The following is a 25,063-nucleotide window of genomic DNA, read 5'->3' as shown; positions in this document are numbered from 1 at the left end:
TCGTAAATATATATAATTATTCGCAATCATTATCTGGTATCTGAGCTGGTTGCCAGCTCCAATGTTTCCTACACAGCCGCTGTTATCAACATCTCTAGTTCCTTTGACGAGGTAGTCAAGAGAAGATGTTGGTGCGTGTTCTTGTCGGTGCAGCTGTCGGCGTAACAATACTGCAGAAAGTGATCGGTGAGTATTTCACTCTGGAGCTGCCGAAAAAAGTTTTTCTTAATCTAATGATAGTAGCTGGGAGTGGAACTCAAATCATCCTAATCTGAGTGAGTGCTTGAGTGAGTGAGTTTTTATACCACTTCTAGAAAGTTTCTAGCAATATCATTGGGAATCACACATAGTATCCATGTTGGTTTAAGGTGAGGTTCTAACAATAAGATCAAGAAGTATTTATTGGGGCAACACTGCATTTGTTGTGGTATAACCGACACATTTTCTAATCAGGAACTATTATCGAAACATACTTGTAGTTTCTAGACAGTTATGATAAAAGAAATATATTTTGGGTGGAGGGGTAGCCTAGTAGTTACAGCGTTTGCTCGTCACGCTGAAGCACCAGGTTCGATTCTCAACATGTGAACAATGAGTGAAGCCCATTAACTTCCGCTGGCTTCAAACTATAATGCCTCACTCACTCACAAACAGCTGCAGATGTCTCGTCACTAGTCACTGTTTACTTCCCGATCACCTTTGATTGGTGGATATATGTGGTCCAGTCATATGTCAACGGGTACAATAGCGTCCCTTCATAAATGGTATCTGTTTGTAGTCAGCGGGAATCCCAAAATTGCATCAATGTCCCCGTAAAAATTCGGGTTTTAAATTGATTCCCAGTAGCCCATGCTGGTCATCAGAGGCGATTTAAACTCAGGGACTTGGTTGACTGTTTAGTTGATTGTTTGTTCGCCTCTTGCGACAAGCAAGACCCGTGAAGATCCGGAGTAGAATAGGTCTTCAACAACCCATGCTTGCCGTAAAAGGCGACTTTGCTTGTTGTGAGGGTTGACTAACAGGATCGGTTGGTCAGGCTCACTGACTTTGTTGATGAATGTCATCGATCCCAGTTGCGTGGATCGATGCTTATGATGTCAATCAGTGGATTGTCTGGTCCAGAATCGATTATTTACAGACCGCTGTAATATTGGTGGAATATTGGTGAGTGCGGCGTTAAACAACAAACAAACAAACGACAAGTAAAGTCGCCTCTTATGGCAAACATAGATTGCTGAAGACCTATTCTAACCCGGATATTCACGGGTCATTTGGTTGATTGAGTATCACGTTATTCCAATCACTGGATTGAATTATTTACAGACCGCCATCAATTATTTGAATATTTGTGAGTGTGGCGTAAAACACCCTACCAAGAATTTGGTATTCAATCTGTCAAAGGGCAAGGAAGGCATGACCCGCTACATTCCTCTGCGTAGAGCAATCTTATTCTTGAGGCTTCAAATCCAGATTCGCATCCTCATTATGTTTCAGCATCCCACCCATCCTCGTGGGTCCCCCGAAAATGGTAAAGGTCCAAAACAAATTTCCTCCCACACCAAGCTGACATGCCCTGATGTAACTGATACACACATCAGAGCAGGGTTATACCAAAACCACGTACTTACTCAGTCTGTCAACATGGTCTTACAATTGCCCATGTTACATCAAAGTGGTCAACATCTTGGATCTGTCTCATGTTATGCTTTACTCAAAAACAACAGCTATTAAATAACTGAAATACTGAGTGTTTAAACAGCGTACAAGCATCTCACTAACCATTTGATAACTGATGCCAGCGGTCACGTGAATACATCATCTGTTGGTGTGTTTATCCTCAGTTCAGCGGATGAGCAACTTCGTGGTCTGATCATGATACATTGTGACACCATGCTACCTGCCAGTACAACACGATCAGCCATTGCCACACACTACATTTGTTCATGAAGCAGTCATTAGTCGAGTGTTAAACCTACACTCAAAGTCTAAAAAGGAACCCATGATGTGACGATGCGTTGATTTGCCTTAGAACCGCCAGTTTTTCAGTATGGTAACTAAAAATGTCATCCAACCAACCAACTACCCAACCAACCTCAAAGTCTATAGGAACCTGTGATATGACGATGCGTTCAAGTGAGGGACTTGCTTTAGAACCGCCAGGGGGGCGGTTTGGTAACTCAAAATGTCAACCAACCAACCAACAAATCAACCAACCATGCAACCACCCACCCTAAAATTCTATGGGAACCCATGATTTGACGATGCCTTCAAATACAGGGATTTATTGATGTGCCTTTGAACCGCCAGGGTAGCAGTATAGTAACTCGGTGGCATGTTCATATTTGAATCCAAATCAGATCAAACTATGGTATGTTGCCGTCTGGGAACGTTGACATGCAATCTATTCCATTCTCTGACATCAGAAAGACAGACGTCAAAAACGTTAATTCCCTATTATATTCCCATCAAATAAATACTTCTTTGGAGACTACGTATATGAACAATCATCTTAACATTTGTATCAGAAGGGTATTTTTGATATATGCCTTTCATTTATGTTTGATCCTTCGCATAATCCCTTTGTCAGCAGATGGACATCAAATATAGTAACGGGAGGGAGTAACTGTGCTACATATAAAGTGGTGTAAATGTGATGTAATAGAAAATAACTACATACGAGTTGGTCATTAATCTGATCAACAAATTCATTGACAAAACCGATACCTGGTAACAGGAAACGGAGCAACGTGGCCTAAATGAGACGGTGGTGTAACAACTCAATTGACAATGTCAATATCGGGTGTGACCAACATTTGCGGTGATACAGGCGGGGCAGCGGAGGCGCATTGAAGACATCACACGATTAAAATCAGCCTGGGGGATGTCGTTTCAATGTCAACCAAAGATTGACCCAACTGAGCTTGTTTTACCATCTAGTTTGGGTGTTGTCGTAGGCGTCGTCCATCTTATCTGGTCATGGATCTACAGCAGTGTTACGCTGCCTCAAAAAGTCTGTAACAACATACGCAACGTGAGGGTGTATTATCCTGCTGCAACGTGACATTACGTCCCTGCGTTTCGACAAATTTGATCTCGAACGATGTAGCCACGGTAGCGTATGCCCCTCAATTATTAATTAATAACTATGAGTCCATCCCAAACCATAACACTTCCATTCCCAAACTGACATGGATGAGTTACACAAGCGCCACATAAACATTCTCCTGGACACCTTCAGACCCTTTCACGACCATCAAAGCTGTCCAGTTCAACCTGGTCTGTGAACAGTATACTCTCCCAGTCTTGTCTTCTTAACCCCAAGTACTGTCTACACTAAGCTAGGCGCGCGTGCCTGATCGTGATGATGACGTGGAAGCAAAATCGCTGGACTTAGGGGCCGATGTTTTGCTCCCTCAACCGTTTGTGTTCAGTTATGCCACTAATTGGTCTGAACCCAGGCATTGTCCAAACGGTTATTGGGGCAGTTTGGTATCGATTCTGTATATGCACCAACAGAATATTGTTGTCTTGTTGGTGGCAAGTCATGAGTATTGCCCTGCTGTAGAACGTCTCTAAAGACATGCTATTGTCTTTCGATGAAAATAAAACGTCTGACAACTTCGTTTTGCGCCATTCCTCTTTGCAGTATACCAGGATACATCAATTGTCAGTAAACCATGACACTGCCTCAGAGTTATTAATGGCCAAACAATTGTGAGCACCTTATAGCGAAACAATCAGTGTGTACTGTCCACATTCAAAATCTACGTGAATATCATGATTCCAACGAACACGCAAACATCCAAATTGTGTGCCGTGCATAAACATGCGCATTCTAATTGTGGATCTCGCCCTTAAGGTCGAGACTACTTCCGGTTGCGTGCGCCTCCAAGATGGCGGGAAGACGGGGAGGGAGGGAGGGAGGGAGGGAGGGAGAGAGAGAGGGAGAGAGAGAGGGAGCAGGGAGGGTGTGCAGGGTGTGCAGGGTGTGTGTCGATTGCGTCTGGAGATGATGGATCACTGAGACGAGCTTATACACAGTGGATGACCCAGCAACTTTGTTGCTAGGTTGACGTCACATCACCGAAGGATCTTGCAGCAAATTCCAGAAAAATGACATCATCGAGTTTTATGACGTGATTGTAAACTTTCAGGTGCAAGGTCTCGTTCAACAATGCGGTCATATTGTAGCACAATGACAGTCGTTCATCTAAGTTAAAGTATGTGGCAATCACCTTAGCGCTACGATCATGTTGTGGAACTTTAGGATGGGGAATCGACATGCAGACCTGAGGAGAAAAAACAAGATCGAAATCTGACCAATCAGACGCTTGGGTTGTCGACCAGCAGAGGGCGCGCTCAGCCTGTTCGGGCCTCTGATTGATCGAAACGGGGTTGTGCTTTCTCTCCCATGGTGCAAGCCTGACCCTATGGAAAACAAACACAAGGGGAAAACCAGGGCTCAGGCCAAGCGGCGGAACGGATCAATCAACGGACCCAGAGTACCCCATACCATTTGGAAGGATAAGACACGACTCGATCCAGATGTTTAAGAACCGCTTACCATACTTATCGTTTGACATTCAAACCAGACTACTTGGAAAGCGTACCACCGGACCCCGTTCCCATAGAGTTACCCCCTTTATTTGACATGGTGATCGAAGACTTCTATCAACAGATGTCAGGTCAGAAGGGAGATCGTATTGGTCTAGGTATCGAACACCCCGCTTTGGACACTGCCATACAGATTCCATTTCGTCGCTTTGAAGATCTCCGTGGCCTAGATATCGACGACCTAGCACGCATGGGACGTGCCTTGGCCCAAATCAACTATCAACTGAAAGTCTGCAGTCAAGAGGTGGACTGGAGACTGATGTACAAGTGTGATGAGACTCCACCCAACGCCACTGTGCTGCATTTATTCCATCATGATCACCACTATGATGTGATCACTTCCATGCCAGCCTTTTATGAGGCTAGCCATTACTGCGAACTCTGCGACCACCGTTATGAACATCCCGAAAAACATGCTTGCATCAAGCAATACCGCTGCCACCGCTACCTCCACTCTGGCTATTGTGGACCCCAGGAAGAACATGGGATCCCTTGCTTGACATGTCAACGATGGTTCCAAAATCAACACTGTTACACCCATCATCTCCAGTCATCGTCAGAGGGAAACCCAGCACCTGTCAATCTATTCACAGGTGCCCGACTTGTTTTCAGCTTGTCCGCCCATGCCCCATCACAAGTGCTCAGATGGAGACGTCCATGCTAAGTGTGTCAAGAACCCATGACCTCAGACCATCGTTGCTACATGAATCCCCTCTGTGAAGCTGTGGAGGGGGAATGCCGATTTTGAATGCATTCTCGATTCGGCAAAGACTCAAACTATCATGGTGGTGGTACCCAACACATTCAGCATCACGTGCCATGTGGCTACGCTTACAAAATCGTATGTAGGGTTGAGATAATTTGAAACCTTTGAAAGTGTTTTGTGGCAAGAAAGCAGCTGAACATTTCATGGAAAACCTTTTGGTCGATTATGATGCAAATGCAAGATATTTTAGATAACTCCGTCCCTATGAAACTAGCATCTGCAGACCGCGAAGTGATAGACAGCACCAGTTGTTGATATTTATGCGGCGACGAATTCGAGAGACATCACGATCATGATTATTTGACAGGCGCATTTCGAGGGGTGTGTCATTCTTATTGTCATGTTAATTACCAGGAAAACAAGACAGTAGACTGCATATGTCACAATGCAAGCAGATATGACAACCATCTCATTCTTCAGGCTGCAGAACTGTTCAGGGATCGAAAACTGTCCTGCATCCCTCATAACACAGAACAGTTTCTCATGTTTCGCATTGATGATCTGATGTTTCTAGACTCTTTTAAATTTCTCAACACCTCACTAGAAATTTCCTACTGGGGATCAGTTTTATTCATCTCTTCGCAAGGAAACAGTCTCAGGGGGAGGATACGCCTTTGCACATCAACTCTGGGACACGTTTCAAATACAGTTGATCAAAGATTTCACGAAACTATATGTGGCTGTGGACACGCTCATTCTGACCAATGTCATGGAGGCATTTCGAACCACGAGTGTGGAATTTATGGGCTAGACCCTTTTAAATATTATACGTTACCAGGCATGGCCATGGATGCTTGTTTATGCATGACGAGAAAGTCGCTGAGTTTGTTCACCGACCCCGACATGCACACCATCGAGCGAGATATACGTGGAGGCGTGGCCATGATAGGTCACCGTCATGCCAAGTCAAACAATAATTGCATGGCTGGTTTTGACTCTAGCAAGGACGAGTCCTATCTGATGTATTATGACGTCAACAATTTGTAGGGGGCAGCCATGTCAAAGCCATTACCACGTGACGACTTTAAATGATTATCAGAGCAAGAGATAGACACCATCTATTGGCTCGCGTTCGATCTCGAGGGACCTCATGGCTTTATGGAGGTTGACCTACATTACCCTTCGGAACTACACCATGATCATACCCTATGCTGATTTCTCTCCCCATTTCAAATCTCTGTTGACAGAACTTGGGGTGAAAGGAGAAAAACCTTCTGGATCCAAACTTTTCTCGACGTTAGGAGGACAAAACAAACTATGTCATCCACTATAGTGGGGCGGTTAAGACTAAAATTGTGCACTTTGGGTTAAAAGCACTAAACTTGGCACACTTATACATTGAACCATTCCGAACATTTTTGGATATAGATCCACCTCAGCAGAGCCCCCTGGTGGTAGAAAATCCAAGATGGCCGCCAACATTGCTGGACTCTCTGATGGTATCAATATATACTCAATATATCATACTTATCTGATCCATTTATACATATAGCTATACTAATGCATGCAGAATGAATTGCAGCATAGCTGTATATAATTCAAATATAGTTTGCAGCGACCCCTGGTGGAAGAAAACCCAAGATGGCGGCCAGCATGTCTGAAATCTCTACTCAATCTAGACTCAACACATCATGGTTATCTGGCCAATTTATACAAATTATCATTGTAATGTATTTAGGGGATCACAATACCTGAATATAATTCAAATCTAGTATGCAGCACCCCCTTGTGGTTATGAAAGTCCAAGATGGCCGCCGACATGGTTGAAATCTCTAATGACTTTAGTCTATACTCATTAATCATAAATATCTGGTCAATTCATTCATTTTATCACAGTATCTTTTTCAGGATCAATTGCAACAATGCTTTATATAATTCAAATCTGGTATGCAGCGTCCCCTGGTGATGACGAAAATCCGAGATGGCCTCCAATATATTTTAGTTTTCAGAAATTGTCTATTTCTATAGCAGATATAAATATCATTTGATATCTTTGGACTGAGCATAAGTTGATAAGTTTTGGTAAGATGAAACATTTTAAAATGACATTGTGTCAATTCATATGTATTGTCTAAGGTCTGTTCTCAGCATATTATTTTAATAATGGTCTACTGAGAAATATTCAACCTAGTTTATATTAGATCACACCAAAATCACTTGTCTGGGAATGGATTCGTATCTTAAAAACAGGAATATATGTAAAAGTATTATTAACATTATTGCCTCGAACCTATGACATTAACTTACTTCCTACATAAGTAGGACCAGGAATATGGGTTCAATGTATGTTTTTACGGTTCTATAATTCACTTACAGTGAACACTTTCCTTCAAAGTATCACAAAGTACTGTACTCAAGACAGGCAGTGTAAAGTTTACAAAAGTTTGCAAGACTTCTTACAGGTGTAGTGTTAGTTCATAACACTTCTTGGTGCCTGACCAAGTGTTGTCCACTTGGGTATCTATATATTACTGCATGTCCTCTCTGCACTCCTGACTACAAGATTCTGTAGTGTGGGACGTTTGTCAAGCACCTGTCCCCATATATGCATTGGTGCTGTCTCAGAGCTGCCTCTTTGGGTTGAAATGTCAATTGTCTGAGATCTTCATGAACAGAGATTTTGCCTTTCATTGACCTTCCAAATAAACCAGTGAGAACGATAAACGAAATAGTGACAATGTCTTTGAATTCCGTGGGCCTCTAGAAGAAAACTCTCGGCTGTTTCAGTGAATCCAACTACACCTCCATCTCACTTCATACAGCTATTGAATTGTTCATGTGTCTGACCTTGTGCCAGAGAATGTCTGTTTACTCTTGTGTGTCACGAATCCACCGGAACAATATTCGAGGTACAGCGGTGCTTGTGCTCTACTGTATGAGGTACATATCTGTGAAATGCAAGCCATTAATATGACAAGTGATGCTGCAAACTTTGGGAAATCTGCTTTTTCAATTGCACCCACCAGGCACAATATGCAAAGTTCTTGTTCAAGAACAAGGGGCCAGTAGTGAAAAGGGCTGAGCAGCTTACTTCGGTGCACACCAGTTTCTGAAAGAATCTTCTGTGTTCGCTTCTGTTTTCTTATATCGCACACATGTCTGATGTTGTAGTAAGATGTGTATAGTGGTTCATCCAAGGCAAGCACATGCATCTGACCAGGATTCAAATGCTCAATACCCTTTTTACCACATAAATTGAATGCTGTATCATAGCTACAGAGTATGCACATTCTAGAACATTGGCATATGGGCAATCGTTTTTGGAGGCTATGATTGTCTTGTTTTCCCAGTACTTCCTTCATGTGATATGACCAGTTTTATGCATGGTCAGGCATTGTGTTAACACTATCTACATCCTGAGTGAAAGGTCCTTTTAATTGAAGCACATAATTACCCATCTTGCTAAAACACGATTGGTGTACATTAGTATATACTGTGGGCTGTTTGGAAATGGTTTTCCTTGTTTGTGTGCATTCTTCAGCCAAAAGAACAACATGTGATGTTCCTTCCTCTCCAGCTGTTGAACGCTGCTGCAATAGTGAAATGTTGGTACCATAAAGTGGATATGTTGCTGTTGTAGAGGATTATGATAGATGTTATCTTTTGAGAATGTTGGTGGGTATACCACACTTTCGTCTTCATAAACACCACAAAGTGTGCTATCTGTTCAAATACATCATATTTTGAAAAGTGTCAACAATATCACGTTTTTTTTGTTTAATACCAAGTAAACTAGGACTTGTATGTCTCTGTCTCAGTGGTGTTGATGAGCTGATTCACCGAGATTTCACGCTTTGAAGACAAGATGTTCCGAGATACAGTAAACTATGATTATAATGAACACGCTTATAACGAACTTGCGAATATAACGAACTGGGTTTTTTTGGTCCATGACATTTGCTGGTGTATATATGTTTATAACAAACTACGGTTACAACGAACTCGAATTATACGTCCCTTTGAGTGAATATGGATACAGTATCCATAACATGAGATCAGCCCGTGTCTGCTGGCTTCGTCATTTTAGAACACACCAAACAAATTCTCTTGTCTTTTCACTATGATGTTATGGTGAAACAATATGGTGATCAACAATATGGGTTGAGGAAGGGTGGGTATCGTTGATGGTGACAATATTGTATAGCGAATGAAATTCGCTAGACTCGTCCTTGGTATCATGCGTCCCTCTCTCGTAATGATGTTATCTGTCTCATTCCATTTAACGTCATCTTGTTTTTAAACGTTCCACAAAGCTAGCAAACCAAATGAGCATCGGTTACATTCTGTACAATGACCAATCATCAAAAGTTGATGTATTGCAAATTGGTTGTTTATATTGTGTAAGGTTGGCTGTGTTAAAGGTGGGGTTGGCTTCTCCAATTCGTTGTCACCCTTCCCATTCATGTTCTGAATCAATCTCTGATAAGTTTCCCTCGATAACAGAATCATCGGCTTGCTCATTGTTGGTAGGTTCGCTCTTTCCACTATCTTTATCCGCTCGTATGTTGTCGAGTAGTGCAGAAATACAAGGTGGTAGAATATATTGGTGAGATTTTAACATCTGCAACTTGTGCTTTTTAGTGACTGCCTTGTCTCCCAAAGCACGAGTGATGGATCGATAGCAATGTAGGTGTCTTTTAACACTCTCCTGTATATTTCCACGCAGCAGGTTATAGATCTTTTCAATGACAGATTTGAATTGATTAAGTGAAGCATGAGATAACATGGCTCGTCTGTGTTTCACATTACCTTCTTGAAGTAGGGTGAGATAGTTCAAGTTGGCACTTATAAAATCAGTTATGTCTAAAAATCGATCTCGAAAACAGAAAATAATACGGTCCGTCCCAACAGTCTGGTAGGTCAACCCCACGTTTGACAACACGATTCAATGATTCGATACACTACGATTTCGTCTTATACCACTGTGGACTCGACAAAATCGTCTCTGATTCACCGAGTGGGTAGGCTACACTGCACCAGGAATAGACTTTGTCCATGCCAATGATGTAGTAAAATGACAATCTTTCAGAATCATCTGGACTTTTTATAGTACTTCAGTCTTTTGGTAAATACACAGTACATATTTCATTGGGAAATATTCCCGTACACAGTCGCCCATACTGAGGGCCGTTGTAGGGACTAGCGTCTATGACGAGGTAGCTGTATTTCCTAACTTCCACAGCATCTCATAATGATTCAGAGAAATATTTAGCTTGTCCGGGAAACATCTGAGCGGCTAAAATTTTATACTCGTGCGCTGAACGAAGGTTAGACATTAAAATAAACACGTGGGTGTTCAGGGATATACTTATTAAACATCACATCAGCATTCTGCAAGATGCTTTTAGTCAGATATGTTTTTCCACTGCAGGTACCACCAATTACCAAAATAGTAGTGGGTGTTTGTACAGGCAACAAACATTCTGTTCGGTCTGAGGTCTCACTCGTCGAGTCTGTGTGCTTATACACCGTAGCACTACTCATCTGTCGGAACATGTTGTATACTGTAACATTCGACTAGAACTAAATACCAAGGTTATATGCTTGCTTATTTAAGCCGTAACACGAGCTAGAAGCCTCGCGCGTCTGACCGCTTCATCTCTTACACCATTAATATGGTTTGGTTTTAAGATGAAATGTATGAGTAGCGGGTGTCGGATTAACAATCTTTTGCATTTGGAGTCGGTTGTACTCGAACATACAAACTGTCTCAATACGGATAAATAGGGATTGTTGGGGTTTCTTCTTAGTCACGGCTAACCAGTTTTCAAGTAACCGCCTGACAATGGCTACCACAGCTAATATCTGCTTTCTGGTCATGCCTATAATATCTTCTAAAATATCACGTCTGTCATTGAATGCTAATATGTGTCTCAGAAAATCGTAATGTCTTAACACATTTCACGCCATGGTCTTTCCCTTATGACGTCCCACTTTAGAATGAAAACACGAGCCCAAACAAGTAGATTACATTGATGTTTCTTTCAATACAAAACAAAAAATCCATGACTCTATGTTAACAGTTTATTGAATACAGTGGACATTTGAAGTCATACAATTTGTAAATATTGTCATATATATTGATTATACATAGATAGCATTGGGAAGTTTATCGACTGTAAAGGTAGACGCATTTACTTCAAGTAATATCTCTGCACTACATTTCTGCAGCAAATGGTATAAGCAACACAATCCGCAGACACTCGAGTTAGACTGCTGTAGCATTTGGGTGTTATCTTTAAATGTAATACAATGCTGTTTCATAAAACGAACTAAAGTCTTGATATTAGTAACTAGGTGGGTGTAAAAAAATATCAAACACTTCTGCATTATTATTTGCAAAATACATGTCCACCCAATGTACTCTTGAACAGGGTGATGAGTCAGTGTTGAGTATAAATCCCATTCACGCTGTGAATGTGGTTGCTGTATACTTGACAGAGTGTCCCGTGCATACGCTCCCACCACACGTAGTATGGGATCGTTGTCAATGGCACACCGTAGCTGTTCCTTGTTAATGTTGTAGTTTACTTGATAAACACATTACGCGTTTGATCGACTTCTAGAAGGGCAGGTGACTGAGAGAGTACTATAGCGTTGAGTGTCCTAGTGAGAGCCGTCTTGAATTGTACTTCGAGTCTGAGGTTACCTGATTTCACTAAGTTTAGATAACTATCATCATAGAGAGTGGTTCTAAATTGAAGACGAACAGGTCGTTGCCGATTTGAAACTCTGTTCTTTCTATATTGTTGCCTCTGTCCTCTCTCCAGGTGTTGGCTCCTTCAAACAAGTTGACGTACGCTTCTATGTCGTCTGCCTCAACCGGTCCACCAGGTACACTAACCCCATCTAGGTACAGTCCAACTGTTTTAATGACTGAACCCTGGAAGTTGAACGGATTTTGAGTGTACGAACTGCTCTCGACCTCCCCACTGACGAAAACGACAACGACGCGAGTGGGACAGTGATCTAGAAATAAGTTGTCGAAGGTGTATCCCATCTGTGATGCACTAATACTGATGTAAGGATACAGTGCATTGGCCGTCTCAAACAGTTTAGCATAGGCCAGAACCAGTGCATTATTCATTCTCAACTTGCAAACTTTCAGGTACACGCCGTGCAGTTCTATTATGTACTCTTTGTCACTAGCTCCAGACATAAGTGTAAATTGTGGACTGGATCTGAAGAGTTTGATACTGACATGGACTCCATTGACTAAGTGACAATTAAGCTTAAACACATCTTCCAACAGCGGACCCGACATAGTTAAAGTTTTGCTTCCAGCAATAAATGATGCTCGATTGATAAGACCATTATTTGATACACCCAATGGATCTGTAGAATCAAAGTCAGCAGTAGTCTCATTGGTATCTTTGTAAAACAGTTTTGATTGGAGTTGACTGCGTTTGGCTTCAGCACCGTATCCAAGCAAAGTTTGGATGAACGCTTTGTAGGGATAGCCACCATTGTTTGAACTGACTAACTGTCCTTGCAGATGCATGGCCACTTGAGAGATTGCATGAACAGGTTGAGTGGACCTACATGTTCTTTATCAGTCAGCACGCTTCCATCTTCATGAGTGACTCTCAATTTGACCTGTAAACGAGTTCGTCTCAGATCTATGTAGTCACTTCCGCCATTAGAGATAAGAAATTCCACAGGACTACCATCAGTGATAGTTGTAAGCGGACGTACATTCACATAGTAATGTTGACTGATGCTCATTTGATAAGGTGGCAATTCGAATAGGTTTAAACTCGATGGCAACGCCTCGGTAAAATTCTTCTCTGTCAAAACGGACATGGTTAGTCAGTAAATATATATCCTTTCCAATGGTGGGAGTGTTCTTGAACTGGGGAGTCTTCTTACCCTCAAGCCGCACTTTCTTAGTTGTGACAATCTTGTCACCAGCTTTTCGTTTTATAGTTTTGTCTCGCTTCTGTAAAACCTTGGCCCTTTTGACCACTTCCTGGTTTTGTGATGTCACTTCTATTTTAGGAGATCCTCGACTCGCTGTTGCTGCTGCGCGTTCTAGAGTAGATAAGATGGGAATCATGGTGGATCGAGGAGGATGTTTCACTACAGCTTTGATAGCTTTAGATCGGCGTTCAAATATCTGTATCCACCGTTGTGTATCAGGAATATATAGACGATGCTCAATGCACAAAGGGATAATGTCGTAGGAGAAGTGACACGCTCACGTCTTCTTTTAGAAATGATTGTGCCGTATCATGTGCACTGTTTATGTATATTTCAATCTCAGAGGCATCTTTTAGTATTATTGGCATAAACCACAAATGTTCAAATTGGTAATTGGGTCCATCTCTTAAATCGACACGTCTAAATAAGGGCCTAATCTCTTCCCCAACACATGTACTGTCACACAGATTGCACAACACGTCTATATAAGGGTTGGGGCGGTCGTGTAGCCTAGTGGTTAAAGCGTTCGCTCGTCACGCCGAAGACCCGGGTTCGAACCCCGACATGGGTACAATGTGTGAAGCCCATTTCTGGTGTCCCCCGCCGTGATATTGCTGCAATATTGCTAAAAGCGGCGTAAAACCAAACTCACTCACTCACTCACTATATAAGGGTTATTAATATTTGTCAGATCCAATTTTCTAAATTTTAATTCAGCTTATGCTACCATCCACACACCTTCGAATCAAACATGATGTGACAATTTGACGAGGAAGTGGTAGGGTGTGTTTTTAAAATAGACTTTGGAATCTGAACTGTTGAAGACCACATACTTGTCCATAATGACAACCAATGTTCATTGTATGTTTTGCACCTGACTTTCTTCTACCCACGAATCGAAACTGGATGGCCATCCAGTCCAACGCACCAAGTAATACTCTTTTCCTTTTTTTCGCTTTTTCTTCAACACCTTTTCAATATTCCATACGTGGTCTAAGTCTTTGTTTACCATTTGAAGCTCTTGCTCGTAAAACCGACCTTTTAAGACCTCATCATGGAAATCATTCAATGTGTAGATAGGTACACCCTGTTGCTGTGTTCGCGAAGCAATTTTGAATAATTCTTCAGTCCAGCGTAGGTTGTGTTCTTTACCAAAGGTTCTTCTCAAATAACTTATACCACCTTATACTCATATTTATGGAAAGGCTTCCTGCTTTTTACGTGTATCAGCATGGGTCTAATGTACAAGTGCTTCCACACTTTGAGTTCATTTGTCTTGGTTACATCTGAAGGGGCCCAATGTCCGAGGCTTCTATGTTGACTATGATTATAGTTATACACTAAATCTGGTAACACATCAATATATTTTTCAGAGTTGTTGTGTGTCAGATATCTAGACATGTGCTTTCTCAATGTCCTAATGACTCTCTTGGCACAATTAGCCTTTATATCTTCGTTTTGAGTCACAATCTGCTTTAGATTTTGATTAGTCACATACTACTAAACTCTCCAGAAAATTCCTTGCCCTTGTCAATGCAAAATTTTATCCGAAAACGACCCTCTTTGAAAACTGTTCTCAACCCCTTTGTGACCGTCATAGTCTTTTTATTCAGTAATGGGACAACCCACAAATACCTCGAGAGGATATCAATAACGATTAGTAAATATTGTATTTCATCATTTTTCTTAGCATTCCGACATCTGCCAAGTCACTTCCCAGATTGCATCTCGGCTGTTCACGTGAACTCTCAAATATGAAAACCTATATTTCACCGGCTTATGCAGCGAATAAGCATCTTTGTCATTCAAAAATTGTGTTATTTTCTTGACTTTGTACTTGCTGATTCTCTGTTTCTGCAATGCTTGTTTGAATTTTATCGGACCATAGAAGGCACCCGGATTATGAGGGTCAAAATAATAATTTTCTAATGCCTTATCCATAGAGGAATGTGCTGTGTTGTAGCCATGATACACATGCGAGAGCGATATTTGTCTCTCCATAAATACCTGTTAAGAAAAACTAACGATATCTAAGAACGATAGGCAATGAGGACAAAACAATCAGAGAGTGATAAACAGCGTATTTTATTCATATAAACACTTGTTCTAATTGCAGCATTTTTACAACACGTTTTCTTAACTCTGTTACCCAACAGGGAGTTTTGAAGTAAACATCTCGATAGTCTTTGCACTGGTATTGATACAAATTTAAAGATGGTGTAGATCTTAAAATCGAATCATTGTGAACCAATTTTAACCAGTTTTCAATCACATGATCATCACTGACTTCAGATAAAGCCAAGTTAAAATATTGATTGACTTTATCTTGTTCAGACAAGTCACAACAAGTGCGAACTTGTTCTCCTTCTCTGTCAAACATACAACCAAAACAGAATACAATACACAAACGCTTGATGATTTTACTGTGTTCAAGTGTATAACACAATGTCAGCAAGGTTTCAATGTACTGGATGACATCGACAGCTTCCACTTCATCTACTAGAACTTTCTGTGAGCGTATTTTCTTGACAATGACTCGTTTGCTTGCTTTCACATCGTTATGGAACTTGATCTTCGCATCTTGCACACATTAGTCTCTGCCTTGAAACCATTGGGATGACTGCACAATGACTGTTTCGTTGAGCTGGTCAGCTTCACGCAACTCATATTTCCACGTGTAAAAGGTGGCCTTTTCAATGGTCTTTCTGTACAATGCAACAGATATTTTCTGACATGATAATGTCTCTGACTTCCATTAATATTTTCCCTAATAAATTCTCTCCTCTCCATTTCGATGGAAATACAATGTTCGAGTCAAGTAGAGATAGTCCCACACCCCATCGCCTATCATAAGGGCTAGCCTCTACTAGAATTCTAGGGTAAGAGTTGATCAGAATGTCTTTTAAGTAAGCAGACTGATGCGAGAGATGCTTCTCGCACTACGTCACAGCTAACACTGTCCCACTTCCATTGGTTAAACTGTCTAACATGTTTACCTTATCGTTTCTGCTCTGCAGGTGATAAACATTTTAAAATCTCCTCGGCTGTGTCCCAATCTTCAAACGTTACTGTTTTGCTTTACATGTAATATTGTTCAGCACAGTAAAATTCTTTATCATCAATATGAATGGCAGTAGCATAGTGTTGCCTGAATGGAGAGAACTTGGAATAAATCAATACGAACCTATCTGCTGTCAGTGTTGCCATGAGAGACGTTCACAAACACATAGACGTTTTCCCAACTCAACTCGACAGTTGAAAATGGAAGGACAAACGAATGTACACATGCATTATATCTAGAAATAAGGTTTAAATTCATTGGCTGTTGAAAGGGAAAAGTGAGCTGATTGGTTAGATAACCTTTTGGCATCATGTCTATAATTAACATTTAATATGATTGGTTCTGTTTTTTTAAGGTGAAGGGAGAGAAGGGTGTTAACACTTGTCCACATTCTTTCAGGATAGGGTAAGATTTTATTTGATTACGATAATTCTAGTATGTATCTGAAGGTATCTACCCTGACAACAATTCAATAGCTGGCATTCCTAAAGAATTCCAAATTTCTTCATGAAAGGGTGACATTCCATTTGATGACGATCATTCTAGTATACATCTGAAGGAATCTACACCGACTACAATTCAATAGCTGGCATTCCTAAAGAATTCCAAATTTCTTCATGAAAGGGTGACATTCCATTTGATGACGATCATTCTAGTATACATCTGAAGGAATCTACACCAACTACATTCCAAATAGCTGGCATTCCTAAAGAATTCCTCAACTAAGATATTTTAACAAAGGCCGCATTCTTCACATTCTTAACATTCATGCAAAATTACGCCGTTTTCATTTGACGTCATGCATGTCTATTAGCATATGCTCATGAATATTAATAGGGCGCCTTCCATGGAAGGCGCTAGACCTCCACAATATATGCTACTACTTTCTTTTACTGACACTTGTATCACGCTGCTTTTAACGTCATTCCAGTTATATCGCGGCGTGTCAGCTTAATGTGGCAGGAAAGCCCGAAGTGATGCAGGTCTGAGACGTTTACCACATCGGTGAAACCAATGAGCACGGGTATGGTGCTAGAAACATAATTGGGGCGAACCAGGATTCGAACCCACAATCATAGGTTTCTGGCGTGCCCAAGGGACGCAACTCTGCACAGCGAATCGCGGCGCCTTAGACGACTGGGCCACCCGTGTCCCCCTGCATTGAGAGACTTATATTGCAAAGTAATATCATTAAGATACTTTGTCTGTTTATTCCCTGACAGGATTAAGAAAGATGTAGTTTTACTTCAGATAATGATATGTGTGCACTTTCTGGCAGAGGATGTAAAAAGTGTACGATGTGCAAACCGTGGACATGTTTGTGTTATTGTTATGTCGCGGGTCCTGGCCGATGATGTGATTAAGTGGTCTGAGGCGGTGAAGCTGGTTTCAAAACGGTTTATTCGCTGTAACAGATAGAAATAGAATCAATATTAATTGATGTTCAGTCGAGGGAGCACGAATGTCTTCCCTGAGCTGTAGCGTGACAAAAAGTGGCCTTTGAAATTGTCTATATCACACACCAGGTGTGCGTGCGCACGAGATACTGCTGGTGAGACAACCAGGAGTAAGAGTGAGGTAAAAGGAAATAAAGATAAGTCGTGGAATATTAAAAGCAAACTTTAAATATATCCGGCGACAGTAAGGCTGGCCCTCACTGCATGAACCCACACCGTGATGGAAGCAAAATTTCAAGTGGATATTACAATTTCTCAAAACGAAAACTCAGATACAGAAAGCATGGTTTCAAAGAGTTCTGACTGTGATCCAGAAACTACATTAGACGATGAATGATGGGATGTCGTGAATGTGTGGAATACCCTGTTGATACAACTAAAGATATATAAATTTGCTATCTACATGTGTTCTTTTAACAAATAGATATATCGATGGAACTTGTCTGACTTGAATGGACATGGGACTCAACAACATCATGATGTTTATAGTGGCCAATGCATCATCATGATAATGATCCACTGTAAATAACTTATATTTCCTACATTAGACTTTCCCTGACAACCTGTTATCACTTACATAACAGTTTCATTCTTAATGTGATAATTACATTTACAAGATATTGAAGCATATTGTGTTGTATTCTTCGACGGATGAAATAATTTGTAAATTCATATCAGGATGCCGAGTGCTTATCTCTTTAATGGGCAAGTTTGAGATATCACATTTGCCATTCTTACAATGAAGCCATGACAACACGGGAAAATGAAGGATATGGGGAATGCCCTGCTCCGAGTGTTGGGTGATAGCCTAGTGCTGCCCTGGCAATATGAAAGGGATTTGAAGGATCATTACGTTGCTTAAATCATTTTGTCCTCAAAAATAGGTTATACTAGACAAATCTAGGACATAAACAGTTTACACTTCTTTTCAGCTTCTTGAGGTGACAGCACCTGAGACATAATACCACACACTACAAGCATGTGGTTAGCACAATACATGATACCATATGATTATTAGGTTGATATATCAGTTATGGAAACTTTTATCAATTTCTCAGTGAGCAATTATCACTCTCCAGCAATTTCACTGGCTCAAGTGGGTACGTATTACCTGAGAAGTTCCTGGGTGAGTTTTTTTCTATTGGAGGTTTGTAAAAGGGTGAAATGTTCAGTTTTGATAATTACTCCACTAAAGGGAAAAAATCATTAAGATTATTAACACCATTTCAACATTTAGACGAGATAGAATTGGAGATGCTTAAAAGTTGGCTATGAATAACTAATCTTGAGTGGTGGCTTTGTTTACAAAACCAATGCCGCCCTACAAATATGAACAAGTATTTAAATGATCATTAGTTCGACCAAAAACATTTAGTCCTCAGATGTAGTTAATAACAGGAAAACGTAGGACGTAAAACAGCAAGCACTTCTTGTCAGCTTCTTGATGTGATAGCACCAGACAAATATTACCTAAAATAGATTTAATATATCAGTTATGGAAGTAGTTTTACGAGTGCCGACATTCGTAACTCCTTTCTGAGTTGTGGTAGTTGGAACACAACAATAAGAATATCGTGGCCTAACTAAATGTAGGGCAGAGGCTAAGATGGTGCAGGTCTAGATGTCTTCATCTTTATCAAAACCCAGAGCACGGTCATGGCGCTGGCAAGCCAAGGCAGGTGATCAGGTTTACGAATCTGTGATGATGGAGTGAATTAACTTTTCGGTAAATTTCTCACTGTGCAATTATCACTCTCCAGATATTGGTTTGCTAAATTATTAATTCAGTATTTGCTACACTGCTTTTGCATCATTACACATTTCGAAGTTCTTGCGTTTTCACGAGATTGTATTCCGGAATTGACGTAAACACTGATGAACTGCTTCCATATTTCTGGGGGAACCCCTTGGAATCTCTGGCGCAAATAGATACAGAAGTGTTGTTTCAGATCAATAAGACCCTTCAATCGCGAGGAGCGCCTCCGTAGTATAGTTGATAGGGCGCCTGCTCGGAGAGCAGAAAGTCGTGGGTTCGATCCCAGGCCGTGTCATACCAAAAGACGTTAAAGATGGTACGTGTTGTTACTTTGCCTGTCGCTCGGTATCTCAGTGGGCCACTATAAAATCGACATCTGTCGGGACTATTACAAGCCACACACCCGCACACACACGTGCATGCACGTCACTATATAAGTGCAACATTTCACATTTCACCCACCTCACCTTTTATCGTGAACTTATGGTTTTACCTTGCATTTGAAGAGTCAGAGAGTTTGTCTGCATTCCCATTCAAGCACACCCTTACTACGATTTATACAAGTGAACAAAATGAAGAAATCCAAATCCAAACTATGGACTCCATTCGTGACTAGGCACTCACAAGTGACAGACGACAGCAATCTATAAATTTAACTTAGCATCTATTTGACACATCTATATAATCACCTTTCAGTAATCGACCAATTGATGAATAATGACTGACACATGTAAATGAACAACTTCGGAAATCTCTTTCACGTTTTCAGACATTTTGACATCCTGTATATGATGAAGATGCATAACGACACTCTGTCACTGTGACTGCCTTACTGAGGTAGTTCTTGAGCGACCGTGAAGAATTGGTCTTTAGTAACCCATACAGTTTGACCCTCACCCTATGAAGGTTCACAGACCAATGAACTCACACAAAGTGAAAGTCAATTTTTAAATAACTTGGCACATCATTCCCTCCAAATGACGGCGATCGTCTTAATTTGCATTCGTATTAAGTTGTCATCGTCTCTACTTTTACTTTCAGGTGAAAACATTGCTTTCGGCAAAACGGCCAAACAAAGTACTACTCATGGTGAATATAATGCAAGCATAGCCCTCGATGAAATCTACTCGAATAGAGGGTCGACCACAGGCCTTGGCAACCCATCCTGGTGGGAGGTGGACCTGAGGGGCTACTTCAGTATCAGCAACATCACCCTCACAGCAGTAGACATGATATGGAGTAAGTTAAATTAACGAAACTTGGAAAATATTAGTTATCCTTGGTGAAGTGTTAATATTCTTCAATACTTCACCACTGATCTTGTTGCGTGGGTCTTGTTGTCTTTCTTGCGCCTTTGTCACATACACCTAGAAATGAACAAAGAACAGTGATATACACGTTTTTAAAATATCAGGTTTCATGATACTCATTCATAGAATGGCTTTCGACCTCGAGTATAGTCATGACAATAACTATAACTGTGTCGCCCAGACACACAGACACATGAGCCTGGAGCAGGATACCCTCGAGGTTCAGGAAAAGGTCTTTGATATTGATTCAAGTCAGGGTACATAAAGTGGGATTTGTCGGGTTGTTTAGTCAGCACATGTAACCATGACATGCAGCAGGCTGTCAGAAGCACTCCATTGGCAAAATTTTGGCATGGATGACACAGGTATGTCATACAGAGCCATTGGACGTCAACTTGGCTCGTAAGAAAACACCAACAGACACGTGAAATAAAGGAAAGACCAGGGTCGATACCAGGGCCAGACAGCTGTACAGGAAGGCAGGGCTCTAGCACGTCTTGTGAGGCAACACCACTTTGCCACGAGTAAAGCTCTGAAAGAACAATGGCTTCCCAACATGCTTCTGTTCACTAGAACCGCCCCAAACTGGCTAAAATTGGGGTTGAAGTCACGAAGGGTTATCAGACGTTCCTTGTTCACTGCTTATCAGAGCTTATCAGAAACGTCACAGATGGGAAATTACGGGTTTGGAGACACAAAAACACTGCGCATACCCCTAGGAGCATTGTACTAACAGTCCCGTGTGGTGGAGGTTCTGTCATGGTGTGAGGAGCAATATCTCATGAACACGGTAACAGTTCGAGGCAATCTCAGTGGCAATCGTTACATCCAGGACATCTTCAATCCTGTTGTTATGCCACATTTTGACATTCACCTACTTGCCACTCGACCTGTGTTTATGGACGACAACGCTAGACCCCATCGTTCTCATGCTGTGACACGACTTGCTGCTATGAGTCCAGATTTTAGTCCATTGGAACATGTTTGGGACATTATTGGACGTCGGCTGAAGGCAAGAGATCCACTAGGACAGAATGTCAGATTTAGAGGCTGCATTGCATTCTTATTGTTCGTATCAGAAGACACACTGGTGGGGTTTAGGTGAAATTCGTTTTAACGTCGCGTCCAAGACTATTGCACTGATGCCGATTTATAGTGCTAGCACACTGAGATACCATGCCGCAGTTTAACATGAATGCCCCACTCAGACACAGTATACTGATTCCGAGCCGCCCAGTCCTTGTTTTAGCCGAGCGCCAGACAGGGTAACAACAAGTACCATCTTTTAACGTCTTTTGGTACGACGCGGCCGGAGATCGAACCCCGGACCTTGCGCTCTCCGGGCAGACGCTCTACCACTAGACCACGGAGGTGGTTACATCCTGGTGGAATGGGAAGAAGGGTAGAATCTGTCATCCAAGCACAGGGCGGTTAAACTCACTACTGATATTTAGGATTGTGATTATCTGTAAGATAACAATGAACGTTTTGGACAGTAATGGTCGTTCATACCTGATCAGGGGCGGTCGGGTAGCCTAGTGGTTAAAGCGTTCGCTCGTCACGCCGAAGACCCGGGTTCGATTCCCGACATGGGTACAATGTGTGAAGCCCATTTCTGGTGTCCCCCGCCGTGATATTGCTGGAATATTGCTAAAAGCGGGGTAAAACCATACTCACTCACTCACTCACTCACTCATACCTGATCATGGAACTTCCCAGATTCATAGTTTTAATGGCTGTCAATTTTGTACAATTACAGAACTGTCGCAACTGTGTTAGTAATGCAATTAAAATATTGAACCTTTGCATCAGTCTCTGTGTTTTCATTAGTCAAGAGTCTCGTCTTACACAAGGTATTTAATTCTCCACTATAGGTCAGGCTTTACGCGAATGATACCTTGTTGTTGGACAGATATGGTCGCAAAACCAGGGGGTGTTTATATCCTAACAGCATTGTCATATTTAGTCTGTAAATGAACCAAACCTGATGTGCAATCAGTTAGCACCCAGGACCCCAGCTACACTGAATGTTTCTTCATCTTTGTACATTGTGTCAATGTAACGTCATAGATGTTTACATGCAAATTAAATGTTAGCCATAGACTGAAAATCCTAACTTTACAGATATATGGAATTTATGTTATTTGTATATTGCAGATCTACACATGAGAAATGCCTTCGTGGAGGTGATGGACAAAGATGTCAGCCTCTGCTCTGATGTCCAGGTGGCGTGGTGTGGGAATGTGTCCAGTACTGTTGCCAGTGAGGAGGAGTTTACCTTCACCTGCAATGCCACATTCCCTGTCCGTTTTGTCCGTGTCACGAGACCCGGAAATGATCGTTTGAATATCGGCCACATTGATGTCCAAGGGGTCGTGGCTACACAGCGATACCGTGAGTATGCTGCCGTCAGGTTTAGGTTAGGTGAGGTGAGGTGAGGTGAAATGGGGTTTAACGTCGCGTCCAAGATTATTGCACTTATATAGCGACGTGCATGCACGTGTATGTGTATATGTGTGTGTGTGTGTGTGTGTGGCTGCTTGTACTAGTCCGGACTGATGCCGATTTATAGTGCTAGCACACTGAGATACCATGCCGCAGTTTAACATGAATACCCCACTCAGACACAGTATACTGACTCCGAGCCGACCAGTCCTTGTTTAGCCCCTTAATGCCGAGCGCCAGACCGGGTAACAACAAGTACCATCTTTTAACGTCTTTTGGTATGACGCGGCTGGGGATCGAACCCCGGACCTTCCGCTTTTCGGGCAGACGCTCTACCACTAAACCACGGAGGCGGTCCATCAGGTTTAGAGTGTTATAATTGTGTAAGGGTAAAGTATTCTGATCTATTAGCTCCTACCGACCCCATCATTGATTCTCAACTAATCTTTGGGGAATACTTCCTGAATGCAATCCTGAGGTTTTGTAGTGGGTTCCTGATCTGATTCAGCTTTCTGAATGTACATGCGTGGCTCTAGTATACTACTACAGCACAGTTACCACAGCAATTGAAAGTTTCTTAATAATAAGCAATTGTAAACTTATCACGCGTATCAGAGGACTATCTCAGCCTGTGTCAACGTATGCATAAAATATTGATTTACAGTGACGGAGTGAATGGGACATTGAATCGAGAATGGAGATTGAAAGTAGTTCCTGCAAGGTGACCTCACTTGCAACATTTCACATTATGTGATGCACGTACATTATCTTTGTTCAACGAATATTATAAGAAAACAGATTTTACAAGCGTATTCCATTTTCTAGCTCTCACCTTCTACTTTCTAGGTTCCCACTTCACGTCCACAGCCAACAGGAAGGTGTCCTTCCCATCCTTGGCTACATCAGCCGTAACAGCCGGAGCTTGTGGCATCCTTTGTCACAAAAGTCATTCTTGCATCGACTTCAGCTACAGGACCGCTGCCTCAACTGAAGCTAACTGTCTGCTAACCTACGAAGAAGTACCTCTGAATTCTGTGGCAGATCATGCCTGGAGGATGTACACCCTGGCCAGCTGCCTGTAAACACCCAAACTTGAAACTTGAATCTACACCTAAATTCCGGAAGAAGTGGACTAGAATTATGGAACGATTGTTACTTCTATTTTTAACTGTAATTATCAGTTGTATCAAAGTTTCGCTTCAGCTGAAATTGCTGTGAACACGTCTTTGGAATCAGAACATCTGTAGTATCTTTGCTGGTACAGTAATGCATATAATTCCTTGTCAATTGGGTGTTTTTTATGCACCATTTTTGTTGGGTCACAGTTGTGTTAACATCGAGTGTGACATACCCATTGTATGAACCTGTACAATCACATTACTCTCACCACAATAATTATAGCACAAATGTATTATTTATATTTATTGTTTATAAACAATTCATTCACATCAAAGCTATCAGATATATATTTTAGCATTTGCTCTCCCCCGATGTGAATATATGACCAAGCTTAGAATGTGACGTAGGAGACCGGGGCTAGGATCTGACGTTTTGGTTTAATGTAGGGAATGGATTGACTCTCCCTACATTAAGTTGCAAAGGTGAACATACGTTCTATAAGTGAGTGAGTGAGTTGGGTTTAACGCCGCTTTTAACACTATTCCAGTTATATCACGGCATGTCAGCTTAATGTGGGAGGAAAGCCCGAAGTGATGCAGGTCTGAGGCGTTTACC

At 41.6% G+C, this 25,063-nt stretch overlaps 1 protein-coding gene across 1 annotated transcript; it reads left to right on the top strand.

Moving 5' to 3' along the window:
- LOC124145122 lies at positions 1-25,063 on the top strand. Its single transcript, XM_046514803.2, has 4 exons — positions 1-186; positions 20,616-20,813; positions 23,042-23,278; positions 24,176-25,063. Exons 1-4 carry the CDS (start codon positions 126-128, stop codon positions 24,409-24,411), a joined length of 732 nt encoding a protein of 243 aa, XP_046370759.2. The 5' UTR covers positions 1-125; the 3' UTR covers positions 24,412-25,063.

The sequence above is a fragment of the Haliotis rufescens genome, unplaced genomic scaffold, assembly GCF_023055435.1.
Source record: "Haliotis rufescens isolate VD_foot unplaced genomic scaffold, xgHalRufe1.0.p SCAF_9, whole genome shotgun sequence".
Classification (NCBI taxonomy): domain Eukaryota; kingdom Metazoa; phylum Mollusca; class Gastropoda; order Lepetellida; family Haliotidae; genus Haliotis; species Haliotis rufescens.
This window is presented reverse-complemented; position numbering and strand designations above follow the sequence as displayed.

What these genes read in the sequence shown, in the direction of transcription:
- LOC124145122 (XM_046514803.2), top strand. Translation starts at nt 126, where the DNA reads ATGTTGGTGCGTGTTCTTGTCGGTGCAGCTGTCGGCGTAACAATACTG. An exon ending in AATACTGCAGAAAGTGATCG is followed by an intron (nt 187 to 20,615) that starts GTGAGTATTTCA and finishes TTTTACTTTCAG; the next exon opens with GTGAAAACATTGCTTTCGGC. An exon ending in CGTGGCTACACAGCGATACC is followed by an intron (nt 23,279 to 24,175) that starts GTGAGTATGCTG and finishes TCTACTTTCTAG; the next exon opens with GTTCCCACTTCACGTCCACA.